A 14,386-nucleotide genomic window follows, 5' to 3' on the forward strand; every position below is an offset into this window, starting at 1 on the left:
GCAGGAGTATCACACCTTAAAATCTTCCACAGATCAGATGAGTAGTTTTAGAGAAAATCCGAAATTTTATTTTTGAAACAAAATTCATTACGATGATTTTTATTCTTTTTAATTTTTTTTTATTCTCTGTTCTGTTGAAAATTGAGGAACTATTGTAGGCCGAACAGTAGCGTACACAGGGGGGGCAGTAGTCCTCTTGCCTGGGATTTTTGGGCAAAGGTAAAAATCAGGTGTTCTGGGTAAAAAAAAGAGCTTGCCCTCATCATCAAAGGGGTGTTTTCCCCCTTAAAAAGTATAATTGAAAATTTTCTTGGTGTTTTGCACCATTTATTTTCAAATTTTACCGTAGTATTTCCCTTTTATCTAAAATCTCAACCTACCCTTTGACTACAGTGGACTAGAAAGGGGAGTAGTCTCAGGAGACTACTCAGGACTTCAGAAAGTAATACAGAACTAATGTAATATTTAGTCCTTGAATACTAAATAGGCCACCTAGGGGACATGTAGTAGACTAAATATAAAATAACAGCATTTTTAAGGCCAGGGGGGGCAAACAAATGTTCATGCTTCGCGCCTGGCTTAATTCCTGTGCACGCGCCTGAGTCCGAACGCTTCTATCGACTATTTTAACAATAAAATTGGGGATTTTGTCAATTTAATTTCGTACATTTTCTCTAAAACTAATCATCTGAATTGTTAAAAATTTTAAGGAGTGATAGAAATAAATTATTTCCGCACTTTAGTTTTTCTACTCATCTATTACAGCAAAAAATGGTTTCGCGAATTTTTTAAAATGAGGTTTATATAGGTAATATTTATGTAATGCAATTTTTAAAATTATAAAACTTGAATTTTTAATATGCAAAAGAAAAAGATGATCGTAGATGGCTGGAAAGAAGAATAGTTTGATTAATGATGAATATTCGGAAAATGAAAAACAATTTCTAGCTCTGGGTTGTTGCCAAAACATCCCCCCACCCCCTTCTCTTGATAAGCTGATTTGAGATTAGTGACTACGCCGAATAAAGATACTATTTTTAATGAGTTTTGTTTATTATTATTTTTATTTTCCCAAGTTGACAACATTTTAAAAGAAACTCCCAGAAATGGCAAAATTACCATTCCTGTGTCCAACATATTTATTAAAGATGCATGACAAATCAAATTACATTTTACAATCACAAAAAAAGATATTTTCACGATTTGAATCAGACTGTAACATGGATACTTCTCACAGCATAATAACTCCTAGAAATAAAATAATTATTGACCAGGTCTTTTGTGCTGTAACTAAAATACCGATTATTGTGCATTGAACTTTTGTTTTTAATTTAAACAACACAGAAAACAAATTGACAAGCCTCTGTAGCGCTAGCGCCATGTGATTTGGTTTGAATTATTAATGTATAACGATTAACGAACGGAACCCCTCCTATAGATGATAGTTTACTTAACTTACCTATTTACCCTTATATTCTACATCTTCATCAGGAGGTAAACTGTGCTCATAACATCCTATACAGTATACAGTATACAGTCCCTTTAGTTTACAATATATACAATATCCTATACAGTATACAGTATACAGTCCCTTTAGTTTACAATATATACAATATCCTATACAGTATACCGTCTCTTTAGTTTACAAGATATACAATATCCTATACAGTATACAGTATACAGTCCCTTTAGTTTACAATATATACAATATCCTATACAGTATTTTAGCAAGTACTGGAATTATGACAAACTTTTTTAAAAACTGCAATTTAGCTTTGAATTCCCTTCCATATTATTTACGTAACTCTTCTACATCAATCTTTTTCATTTATTCTTTCCTTTAGATTTTTATAGTACTTGTACCATTCTTCAAAATTTTACTGCATTAATATATTGTTCACTGCCAAGTGCGTATATATATACAGGAAAAGGCAAGGGGGACAGTGCCCCCATAGAAAAAAATATAAAGCTTTGCGCACATTTGGCCCCCCCAGAGGCGCAACTAGGGGGGGGCGGCCGGGCGCGCGCCCTCCCCTAGCACCTGAGAGGGGGGCGCCCCCCCCTCCCCTGCAGAATGAAAAGAAAGAAAGAATGGCGAAAATCAGCATCATAGGAATAATAAAACCAATAGAGTTATTGTAGAAATTTTATTATACTATATAGTTAGTTTTAAAAAAAATATTTTTATCTTTCTCAATTCTCAAGGCTAAAGGCTATTGTAAACATTTAATGTAAAAAAAAGTTCCGAACTGTATTTTATTTGTATTTATAGAGTTTATAGAGTACTCGTAGATATCAAACTTTGAATTCTTTTGGTAAAATATTCCAAGTTTGAAATATCAAATGATGTAAAATATATGTAAACTTGTGTTTGTAAAATATATGTAAACTTTTGTCGTAAAATATATGTAAACTTCTGTTGTAAAATATATGTAAACTTCTGTTGTAAAATATATGTAAACTTCTGTTGTAAAATGAAAGTTCATCATAAAAAATTGGCGTCGCCAAAAATTGATAAAGTTCTTTATTCCTTCCATGGTATATGTATGCAAAAAGTTGATTTTTGTGGAAGATATGTATTTCTGAAATATGCATAATTCAATGTTATAAAACTATATAAATAATTTCAATTGTAGGTATATCATCTCTCAACTACGCATAAAAGTTTTCCTGAAAATATTGCGGACATACAATATAAACAATATTATTGAGAAATTCTCACCACATCTTTATTTTCTTATCACAGTATTCTCGTGGTCTATACAGGACGGGGGGGGGGGGGAGCAAACATGTACTAGTTTGGTTTATATAGGTAATATTTATGTAATGCAATTTTTAAAATTATAAAACTTGAATTTTTAATATGCGGGCGTATTCAGGAATTTGTCCAGGGGGGCTTAAATTTTTTATCTTTCCAGGGGGTGGGGCTCAGCTCTCGTTGGGGCCTGAAAACCACCTGAAATCAATAGATTTCACAATGGTCCAAGGGGGCTTAGCCCCCATAGCCCCCCCATGAATACGCCCCTGTTATAGCTCCTCCTTGATTTTACACCATGGTATGAGAAAAGAATTTTATCTGGTAGCTACCATATTAGCTAGCATATTAAAAATTCAAAACATTTATTTTCATCTCAATATATGCTCTTCATCAAAGAGTATAGATTGAAATGCATATTAGCAATAATTCAATCTTCCGTGAAATTTCTTTATTTTTTTAGATTCTGATTCATTTTTGAATCCCCTCTGGAAATCTATATTATCTATATATATAGCTAGTTTTTGCTGTTACATGGGGTGGTGAGGGGTGAGGGGTTATTTCTCATTTCCCTTTTTTATTCTTCCACACTCAACTAACAACCCTGTCATTGTCTCAGCAAACCATGACTTTCGGTCAATATTTCACATATAAAATTATAAATTTTTCGTTTTTTTCTCTTTATATATATTACTAGCTCAAGGGCCTGGTGATGCCCATTCGGTCCAGCCGTTTGGCCGGCTATAAGCAACATATATATATGAATGTCTTGTTATAGATAGACGGCGGATCCGTTTATGATTAAAAATAAAAAAGACTACTCCGTGAATTATTTTTATAGACCAAAATGCTATTGAGTTCAAATCGATGAAACCGAATAGTTCTAGTTAGTCCACGGAACTTCTCTAGTTCTTTTTTTACTCTATTCTGTTTATTCTTTACTCTTTCTTCTCCTTCAAATATTAATTAATCCCTTTCTCTTCTAATTACAAAGTTTATTGTTTATGTTTATCAAGATAAATTCATTCTAGTTAATTTTCAATATTCATCTTTCGATTCTTTTTTTTTACTTTACGCTAGTTCTTCTTAATAATATCTTTTTCTTTTTCTTTATTATTTTTTGTTCTCTTCTAAAATTAAAGTGCAACTTAACATTTAATTTATATTTATGATTCTGATTCGTCCAATATGCATGTCACACAGCAATTGCGCAGTGTTCACAGATCATTTGACTTTATAATTAATTTCTAAGCTACTATGAAAAGTATTGATTCTATGCACAACATCAAATACACTTTAAATATTGCTTAAATGTCGTCCTCCTATTCCACAGGTTTATGATTCTCTCTGGATATATCATCTCTGTTTCGTACAGTGCTAATATATATTTGTAAGAACTAGGGCATATTTGATTCCTTGATAAGAGTACATATGAAGATGATTTGTGTAAATCACATGATTTCTTGAATAAATACTAGTTTCTTCCCATCTCTCCCTCATCGTGTTTATAAATCTATATAAAAATTTTCTTCGCTCATATATATATATTTGTATATTTATATGTATGTTAGCTATAGCTGTCCAAACGGCTGGACCGAATAGGCTGAAATTTTTCGAGGCAACCCATGGGTGCCCGGGGAGTAACATAGACTAAAAAATTGACATTTTTTCAACAAATTAAAAATTTTCTTTCTACTGGCAACACCGGGCACTACAGGAAGTATAGTTAAAATTAACTTTGTTTCCTGAACGCTTCGTGCAACTCTTTCCAAAAAATCAAAACATTTAGATGTTGCTTGATTTGCGAGCAATTTTTCTTCGTACAATTAAACAGCAATACAAAATACCCAGCACATGTTAATACACTTTGTTTTAATGTAAAAATCGAAAAAGATTTGAAGGAAAAAGTTGCAATCTTGGCCGACCATAAAACTATCCTAGAATCACGAGAAAAGATTTGAGTCAAAAAAAGTTTTTACGAAATTAATTTTGGACACAAAAATTTAAACTATGCAACAAGAAAGTTTGTAAAATATATGTAAACTTGTGTTTGTAAAATATTAAACTTGTATTTGTAAAATATATGTAAACTTCTGTTGTGAAATATATGTAAACTTCTGTTGTAAAATAATATCCTATACAGTATACAATCTCTTTAGTTTACAATATATACAATATCCTATACAGTTTACAGTCTCTTTAGTTTACAATATATACAGTATCCTATACCGTAGAAAGTATAGGATATCCTATACAGTACACAGTATAGAATATCCTATAAGATACTAGGTTTCCTGTAAATAATTTAGCTTAAAACTGTTGCCCTGGATCGAAAGTCGGTCATTTTTAATAATTCTCAAATTTTGACTGATTTTTTTTCGAATTAGCGCATTTTCAAAAAAATATTTAGACTATTTTACATGATTTTTTTTTCATTTTGTTGGTCCATAAAATCTCTCTTGAGGTTATGTGAGGTCTCACACAATATTTAGGCCCAATCGGTTCAGTCGTTTTGACGTTTGTTTGATACAAAATACAAACAACAACAATAGATGCAATATCCCATAAAAATAGTTTAATCTCTAAGATTTACAAATTAAAAAACGCATTATTAATCTAAGAAAATATTTTGTGTCAGAAACTGAAGCAAACTGTAATGTTAATAATGTCATAAATATAAGTTTCCAATAATATAATTACTTTTACTTTTTGTTTTTCACAAATGATCCACTCTGATTCTAAAATGGGACATTCTCATCATTTCTTTCTAGAGTATGTATGCAGAATTAACGTGTTAAGGTATGGTTTCTCGGTTTAAAGGGAGTGATTGCAGTATTATTGAAAAATAATTGGTCAATTTTACCGGGAAACTAAATTTTCGCTATAAAAGTTGTACCCTAAACTTATAATCTAAAACCAGACTAAGAAAATTCCCTTGGTTCTCCCGAGTTCACCAATAAAGATTTAAGGCAAATCGGTCAAAGGGTTCCTGAGTTATGATCGGACAAACAAACAAACAGACAGACAAACACTTTGTATATATAAATTAAGTTAATAATCCCTTTATTATAAAAGTTTAATTACCTTTACGGTACAAGTAGTAAGCAAAGAATGCAGTAATAAGAAGAATAACTGCTCCTACACTAATACCAACAACCTTATTCAAGTTTCTGTTCAACAAGCTTACAGGATCAGGGAACACAGCTGTTTTTGCCCAGGGGATAACAACAGCATTTCCATTCTCATCCTTGACCTGAGGTCTGGCTGTTGCTGGTGTTACGGTAGATGGTCTAGGAGGTTTAATTGTTGTTGTTGTAGTTGTTGTTGTTGTAGTGATAGGACAGTCTCGTTGTGGGAAGATTATACGTTTATTTATTAAACCATATTCACTAATATATCCATAGTAGAAGGATATAATCACAACAGGGGCATCTCCACACAACTCAAACCTATGTTTAAATACGGTGTTTTATTAAATTGTTAAAAATAACAACATTAATAAGTTTTCTTCATGGGCCTCTTGTTAAAGTCAAAGAAAGATTTTACTTTGATAAATGAACAAAAAGCTGCAATGTTTTCTTCTTGAAGTATAGTCTGTAGCAGGAGTAGCAGTAGACTTTTAAGATGGCAAAAGTAATTTTAATTATTATAATCCCTTTTTCTCTTTTACTTAATTGGACTGATTAAAAACATTTAACTTAGTATAGACTAAAATTATCAGACAATAAGCTACTATGGAAGGCTAAAATCAGATATATTTATATAAAAAAATTAAGATAGTCACAAAGTGCTGATATTTAAGAAAATCTCTCTTAGTCCATAAGTCCATACAAAGTAATATGTAAATAAAAAAAAAACTTACATGAACTTCTTGTCTCTGTCAATATTAGCATGAAGTCTTTCTGTCTTGAGATAAATTCCTTTATTATCACAGGAACATCTAGTTTTATCATTCTCAAATAGAGCTCCTAAATATATGCCGTGTAGTCTTTTAGACATGAAACAATGTGTCCAACAAATAACATTGAATACTAATCTGTGTTTTAACCTTAAAGAGACTGTTGGGATAATTTCAAGTCAATTTCAATTTCAATTTGAAAGTCTGATTTACAACGTAATTACGCAAAAACAAAGTGAACCAAATTTTGAAAAAATAATTTTAAAAATAAATAATGAAATGAAAAACTACGAATCTAAAAACTTCTAACGTTAACATGAATAGAGTTAACCCGATTTTACCGATTAAAATAAGCTTTTATAATTGAATAGAATACATTCTCTTACCTCTGTCTGTATCTGGTGGTATTGGAGTGCTTAGATACGGATATCCTTTATTATATTCGTATTCACGACCACGGTCCTCAGGACAACAATCTACAGGAATTCAATCATTGTCACAACACACGGATTTTGCAATCCCTATATCTTAGTAACCTATTGTCGTAGATTTATGAATTCTGTTAGATCAAATAGTCTTAAGTTTAAAATATCAAAGGCCGGTTTACACCATCAGGTTGCAAAAATATATATGGATTACAAAATTTGAGTTTTTGACAAAGACTCAGGGACATCGTTGGGCGGTAAAATATTCCTGTTAACAACAAATCATAGCATTATGAGTTTTTTATTTTTTTATTTTATTAAACTATGAGGAAATTTAGCACACCTAATTGTTTTACTTTTACACCGAACGTAGTGAAAACAAACAAGAAAAAAAACAATCCCGGCAAAAAACATACAGAGATCGTGGCGACAGGAATTTGAATATGGCTAAATATCATTCTAACTCTGTAAAAACTTACCTTTTATAGAGTCTAGATCTGATGCCTGTATTGGTCCATACTGGATAAATATATCCAGGAAACATCTAGCATACGATATCCCAGAATCTAATATAAACAATTAACTGTAGAGAGGTGATTCAGTAACTATAGAAAAAAAACATAATTATAAAAATACAAGTATTTTTTAATTAAAACTTAAATTATATCAACTTTACTTGTTTAAAACTTAAAACTAAAAACAATGATTGGGTTTATCACTTTAATTATAAGACCGTTAAGAAAAACTTTAATCCTAGCAGCTTCAAATATTTATAATCGTCAGCATTATAATTGTAATGGAACAATTTGTATTATTATAGAAATGAAGTTAGAAACAGTGTGGGATATTAGGTTTACGACTTTAAACTCACATTTAATCTTTCATACCTCATAAGTTACTAAGATTAATTAAATATAAAGTTGTACTGACTCCTAGTGATCGCTTCAAAAAGACGGATAATTTAAATTATAAATATTTTAGTTTTAATAAATAATTTGAAATAAAAATTTGTATAATTATAATGTCATAAAAATCCATATATTCAGCGGAATATGCTGTTTTCTTTGGTTTTAATTTAAATGACAATAGTTTTGGTCTACCCTGTAGACTTTTGGTTACCTCTATCAATTGGAAATGCTTTGGTCCAGTCCATTGTTATCATCCATGGTCTTTTCTCATCCAGATATTCTAAATATAGGACTAAACTTGTTACAACATTTAATCTGTCCTGTGCTAAATTCTTGTTTATAGTCCTATTTCAGAATACTTACAATAACCATAGTTTTTGGGACTTTGGAACACAACCATTCTACCCGCTCATAAATGTCCCTGAAGACCAGAATGATCGGAAGTGAAAGTTTATGCCTCCATGTTTTCCATATTTCATAAAAGTACGACATTTAAAACCTGATTGTGACTAACATTAATATCTATTCAGTTAGGAGTTTTTTGTACACACATTTTTATGATATTGAGATTTTGAATATCCGATGAAACATTAATACTAAACGTGTTGTAATTCTTTGGGGAACAAATACGTCTCTCCACGCAGCATGTGTTAAATTACTTCTACCTATTTTTGTGCGGGTCAGTATCCTTTGTGTAATTATATATACGGTGGTAGGCGATTATACCAATATAATGAAGACAACTTTCGATTTCAATCTAATTTATATTGTTTATTGGAGACAAAAAACATGGAAACAAAGAGAAGCTATCAATTACTTGTAGAGAAGCTGTCAATTACTTGTAAACTTGTAATTCTAAAAAAGCTTGTTAATAATGAAAACTTAAATAAAATATTCGTCTTCATTATATCGATATTATCCTTTTACAATAATATTGCAAATATATTTATATATATGACTGTGTACTTATGATGTATAAAAAATAAGTATACATAACAAAATACAAAATAAGGAAACATTTCTTCTTATAAATAATGACAAGGACAAAGAAAAAGTATTTTTCTGGCAAATAATTTGTTATTCTTTCCTAACCAATCACAGATAAACTGATAAAAGATAAAAACAAGAATTTTCTACACTTCTGCACTAACCTGAATTCTTTATAATTTCATCTGCAAAGTTGTCTTTCGTTTTATAAATACAATTTTCGATCCTCTTTTCTAAACATTGTGACTAGAATGTTGCAAACATATTTTAAAAATGATAATCAAAGCATTTATTATGAAGATATTTGGCGGCCTCAACCCATACAATAATCCATAAATGCAAATAATTGTCAGACAAAAAGGAATTGAGTTTTTGCCATAAATTCAAATTTTCTAATCCCTATATCTTTGCAACCTGATGAACCAGTGATATTTCAAACTCAGAGCATTTGTTATAACAAAATTTAAAATTTGAAATACTAAAAGTTTACGACATCGGGTTTAAAAAGATATAGGAATTAGAATTCCTTTGGTAGTTTTTTCTTGCACTAATTCATACAATTAAATAAAATAAATCATCAGAATATTAGAACAAAAATATTGAACCATATTCAGCTTTGATGGAAAGGTATTCTTTAAAAATAGAATATATTTACTAAAATGATTGCTCATATTATTTTCCTTACACATCATATTCATGACAAATATTATGATTTTATAAAAATAATGGTTTCTGAAGGTTAGATTATCTAGAGGCCGAATTGAAAGTATTTGAGTCGCGACTCAAATATGGTTGGTTCCACTTAAAATTGTATTAAATTTTACAAGATTTAAGCTGGCCCTCAACTGAAACCGGTTTTTGGGGGATTTGAGACGCGGCTTAAATTCTTTAAATTCGGATACAGTTTAAACGTTGTATAATCTATGACAGAGTTGAAATATTTTAAATTTAAGACTTTAAGGGACAGTAAATTGACCCTCTAATATTAAAGTGGCATGTCCGATTCAAAATGTTACCCTAAAAGCTTTGTTTAATCAAGTATGAATTAGATTTCTATGTTTTGTATTTGGAAACTGGGTATTTTTGTTTGCTGTTTCCATACAAAAGTAACTTCTGCGTAATTAACGGAAATAACACTTTACAAGATAGAAAAAAGATGCTATTTTCCACATTATTGATCGGATAAAGGTTTCTAGGGTACCGTTGTGAATCAGGAACGCATATCTTTAAATTAAGGGTCACTTGAAATCACAGTAAACTGTCCCTTGAGTACCTGGAATGGCTTCAGCATACGAATCACATTTGTCTATAGATCTTGTTTCATTAAATACAAATCTATAATTAGTATAAGAGCTGAACTCCCACCAGTAATTATAGAAGAAGGTTATGATCACATTACTTTCATCAGAGCAGATAGGAAGCCTAGAAAAATGCTATTAATAATCATTAAATGATAAATACATAATTAAACAATATATCTGACCGAATTGGTTCCAGGCCACTCCATTTGACTGTGTAGTTAGCCTTCTTATAAGCATATCCTAGTCTTGGACAATCGCACATTTTATCTTCTGGACCTAGAACACAAATCATGAAGCAGAAAACAAATAAATATCGGCGCAACTATAAGCGGGGGGGGGGGGTGCTATACTCACCTCAACACCCCCCCTCCCCTCCCTTACTGTTAACTAAATTATACAAGTTCTCAAGCATAAACCAATTATTATTTTGTCAATTACTCCATATAATCTGAAGCTAGAAACAATCGTGTTACAGTTTAAAATTGTACATGTCCAGGGCTACAAAAAGGTAATGGCAAGGTAAAACCTAAGTCCAATAAATGTCTCAATTTTAATTAAAAATTTTAGTTGTGTGGATCTGAGTGCCCCCTTTCCTTCCACCTTGTAGTTTTCTGATCAGGGTTAGTCATACTAAATATTTTCTTTTTTAAACTTAAAGAGTTTAAAAACATGAACCTGATGAGGTATAGAACATAGATTATTAGAAGTAAAATTATCGCTATCAGCCAAACTCCACCAACTCAAAGACTAATATTATGAAAATCTAGCAATAACTAAAAAACATATTTTCCGACTTATAATGAAGTCTTGTTTTAATTTCTAGTATTCCTTTATTTCAAGATGGGCGTCGCATGCCAGATACACAACCCTACCACTCTTCACTTAAACCATTATTTCTTTGGTTAGTGTACTGCAAATTACTGCAATACACACTGAAAGCCTAGTTGAGGGTGGTTCCCTCTAACCTTTAATCTGATTAATATTATGGAAAATATCGTCGTTATATGGAGAATATATTCCTGTAATAAAAATGTTAGATATCAAACTAATACTTACGTTTATTTCTCTGGTATGGAGGTTCCATCCGTTTAATCATCTCACAACATTTATAAACTAAACAAAATATAGATAAAAAATAACAAGTCACAACTTTTGTGATGTGAATCGCGGGATCAAACATTGATCTCCGTCTTTAACGGATTCATTTAATTCTTCTTTACAATTCCGTGGGTGTCATACCCTGCAAAGATAACTTTAATTGATTTTAAAAGTGCCCACATCGAATATGGAGCTCAAGCGGTTAAGATTTAAGATACTGTACACGAAAATTCCGAACTCAGGCCATTTCTTGTTGCCACAACAAAAGCTCGACATTCGACAAATTCGAAAATATTACCTGAATTACTATTTTTTTCAGTAAATTGTTATAGTTTTCAGAAAATGAAACTGAACTTACTGTCCATTTCCTTTAAAGTTTGATCGTTTATCCCGTATACAACTTGAATAGAATCCACACACCAGCCCATATGAGGTAAGGGTTGAAACGCTAAACAAAACATGAAGAAAAAGATTTTTTTGTCATAAATTCAAATTTTATAATCCCTATATCTATGCAACCTGATGGTTGTTTGATCTCACAGGATTCATAATTTAAAATGTCTATGCCAGAGAACTGCAAAGATATAAGCTGATAAGAAAATCAGATTTTGTGACAAAGACTCAATTTTTTTATAAATGGATTCTTAAAGTTTTTTTTACCTTACCTTGTTTTAGGGACTCGTTGTGAGAGTTTTTGTTTAAGATTAAACATGTTCTTATTTTTGATTCTGTTTAAACAGATTATTATATAATAGACGTAATTTCACGTGACGTGACCCTCCATATTTGCAGAGAGAAGGATGACCCAAAAATTATGACAAACCTTTGAGGTTCATCAGACGTCCTGATTAAAAGCCTATTGATTCTTAACTTAAAAACCCTGTTTCATCCATCAAATGTAGATTTTCATTTTTCATATTAAGTACTTTTTTAAAACTATAACATGATCTCTTACGCTATTTTGATTTTGAACGAGAGATCAATTTATTCCGATACAAACATCCTGTTGTTCCTTGTAATTAGTTTTATGTGTTCTAAACTTCTTAATTTTACCCGGAGATACTTTTTCAAGCAAATAATTTACGAAATTAAAAAAAAAAAAAATTTTGATTTAAAATGATATATATAAAATTATTTCTCACGGTTCTTTGAAATCAGGTAGCGTGGTACAGGTTGAAGTCGAGGACCGCCTGTCCGGGGCGTTCTCTTAGAAATATCTGTAATTAAAATTTTATTAAAATATGTGGAACACAGTGAAAAAGGTACAGACATAGATAAATAGATAAGCATAGATTGATAGCTTATGTACGCAAAATCAACAAGAACTGTACAGTCAGCGAATTCATACTTCTAGGGGTCAAAGTGTACTTCAATGATAAGCGGGGTGGTTTGGTGTTTTAATGGATTTCATAATAGAGTGGTGTAAAATAACTCCGGGAACGGAACTATTTGAACAACAATATTTCACTGAGCAATATATCATATTGACGAGAACTGAAGAAGGACATAAGAAGGACTAAACTAACTTAAATTTCTCTCTGCAGAACTCATGTACACCACAAGCACTCAATGACATAAGAACAACAGCCAATTTTCACAACCGACCTAAGTAATCTTTATAATCTCTGTACATTTATATCTTTCAAGATGAAAAATGTCGTCTTATGCGCAATCTATCTTTATCTATGGGTACAGACGAGTATTGGACTCAAGTTATGACTTTAAATAACACAATATTAACTAATATGTGTAGTGAACACAGACAGAATCTACATTGCTGCAATTTTCGAATAAGTTGATTTTTTAACTGCTAGTAAAACTAGTAAAACTGCTTTTTAACAACAACAAATCCAAATAATATTCTTTAAAGGGCGGACCTTTATTTTCACAATTGGGCCCAATTGTATTTAGTCTCCCCCTGTTATACCCCTGTACATCTGTATTTAGTCTCCCCATGTTATACCCCTGTACATCTGTATTTAGTCTCCCCCTGTTGTACCCCTGTACATCTGTATTTAGTCTCCCCCTGTTAGACCCCTGTACAAAATCTTTAAAACTCATGTTTATGATGACTCAAAAAAAGCCATTAAAAGACAAAATCTTTAATGTAAAGCAGATCTTTAAAAATAATCTTTATGTAACCTTGAAAGCCAACCTGTAATACTTAGATAGATGTTACAAAAATAAAAAAAATGTGACATACAGTGCATGAGAACCAAAAATGTGTAGAAAATGAAGACGACATGAAAGCAATACTAAAGTGCATTTGATGTTGTTACAAAGCAAATTAATAGTTAAATTAATAGTTAATAAATAGTTAAATATTAAATCACCTATGAGGTTAAAAGGGGGTCGTTCCCCAATAGCCGTGTTTCATGTTCATTGGACTAAATTTAAAGTCATAACTTGATTCTAAAAGCCGTCTTTCTCTTTCAGAGTTTCTGGTTTTCACTGTATTCTCCCCCCCCCCCCAGCCTTGGGTAACATAGGATGGATGGCTACCTTTAGATAAAAAATTTAACTTGTGTTAATTTAAAAACAAATAACCTTTGTATTTATTCATAATTGAATTAACAGTTCCACTGCAAAATTTTCTAAGATTCATCACTTACGGACGTTTACATGACCTTGGTTTTCATCAAAGAATTGTTACCTTGGTTTTCATCATCAAACATTGCTGCCCAGTCAATAACAAACATATTGTTCTCGTCGTAACCTTTATATAAAAGTAGATGGAAAGTTATGGCTTTTGTAATTTAAACAAAGCTATTACCTGAATACATACTACTTTTTATGATTTCTTTATAGTTCCATCGAAGGAGATCGCGATTGCAAACTATGTTGCCGTAATTTAGTCCAAGACATAATGAAATGCAATTAAATAAACACAAAGAAGAAAACAACACTCTCGAGCTGAACGCCATGTTTGCGCATTTATAAGAAATATTTGGCAGATTTTTATGAATAAGGATTTTTAGAATACGTTCTGCATTTAGATTTATTAGATTGCCATT

General features: G+C 31.2%; 1 protein-coding gene across 3 annotated transcripts; it reads right to left on the reverse strand.

Moving 5' to 3' along the window:
• Positions 1-1,034: 1,034 nt before the first annotated feature.
• Positions 1,035-14,320, reverse strand: LOC111708177 (uncharacterized). Of its 3 annotated transcripts, none has more exons than XM_023481474.1 (16): positions 14,146-14,320; positions 14,026-14,088; positions 12,515-12,589; positions 12,038-12,100; positions 11,731-11,820; positions 11,331-11,387; positions 10,457-10,550; positions 10,247-10,395; positions 9,138-9,206; positions 8,198-8,266; positions 7,558-7,644; positions 7,040-7,129; positions 6,618-6,723; positions 5,840-6,204; positions 1,460-1,515; positions 1,035-1,248 (listed from the first exon to the last, which is right to left on the reverse strand). In XM_023481474.1, the coding sequence occupies exons 1-15, from the start codon at positions 14,294-14,296 to the stop codon at positions 1,460-1,462; spliced, it is 1,584 nt and encodes a 527-aa protein (XP_023337242.1). In that variant the 5' UTR covers positions 14,297-14,320; the 3' UTR covers positions 1,035-1,248. The 3 variants fall into 3 exon arrangements, with proteins under 3 accessions (XP_023337242.1, XP_023337241.1, XP_023337243.1); XM_023481473.1 differs by having other exon boundaries at positions 8,198-8,278; XM_023481475.1 differs by lacking the exon at positions 12,038-12,100 and having other exon boundaries at positions 8,198-8,278.
• Between the last annotated feature and the right edge of the window lie 66 nt (positions 14,321-14,386).

Source organism: Eurytemora carolleeae, unplaced genomic scaffold, assembly GCF_000591075.1.
Source record: "Eurytemora carolleeae unplaced genomic scaffold, Eaff_2.0 scaffold839, whole genome shotgun sequence".
NCBI lineage: Eukaryota > Metazoa > Arthropoda > Copepoda > Calanoida > Temoridae > Eurytemora > Eurytemora carolleeae.

Coding starts and splice junctions, on each gene's coding strand:
- LOC111708177 (XM_023481473.1), bottom strand. CDS start 14,296: ATGGCGTTCAGCTCGAGAGTGTTGTTTTCTTCTTTGTGTTTATTTAAT. Junction 11,821..12,037: donor CAACGAGTCCCTAAAACAAG/GTAAGGTAAAAA, acceptor TGTTTTGTTTAG/CGTTTCAACCCTTACCTCAT. Junction 7,645..8,197: donor AGCATTTCCAATTGATAGAG/GTAACCAAAAGT, acceptor TGTTTATATTAG/ATTCTGGGATATCGTATGCT.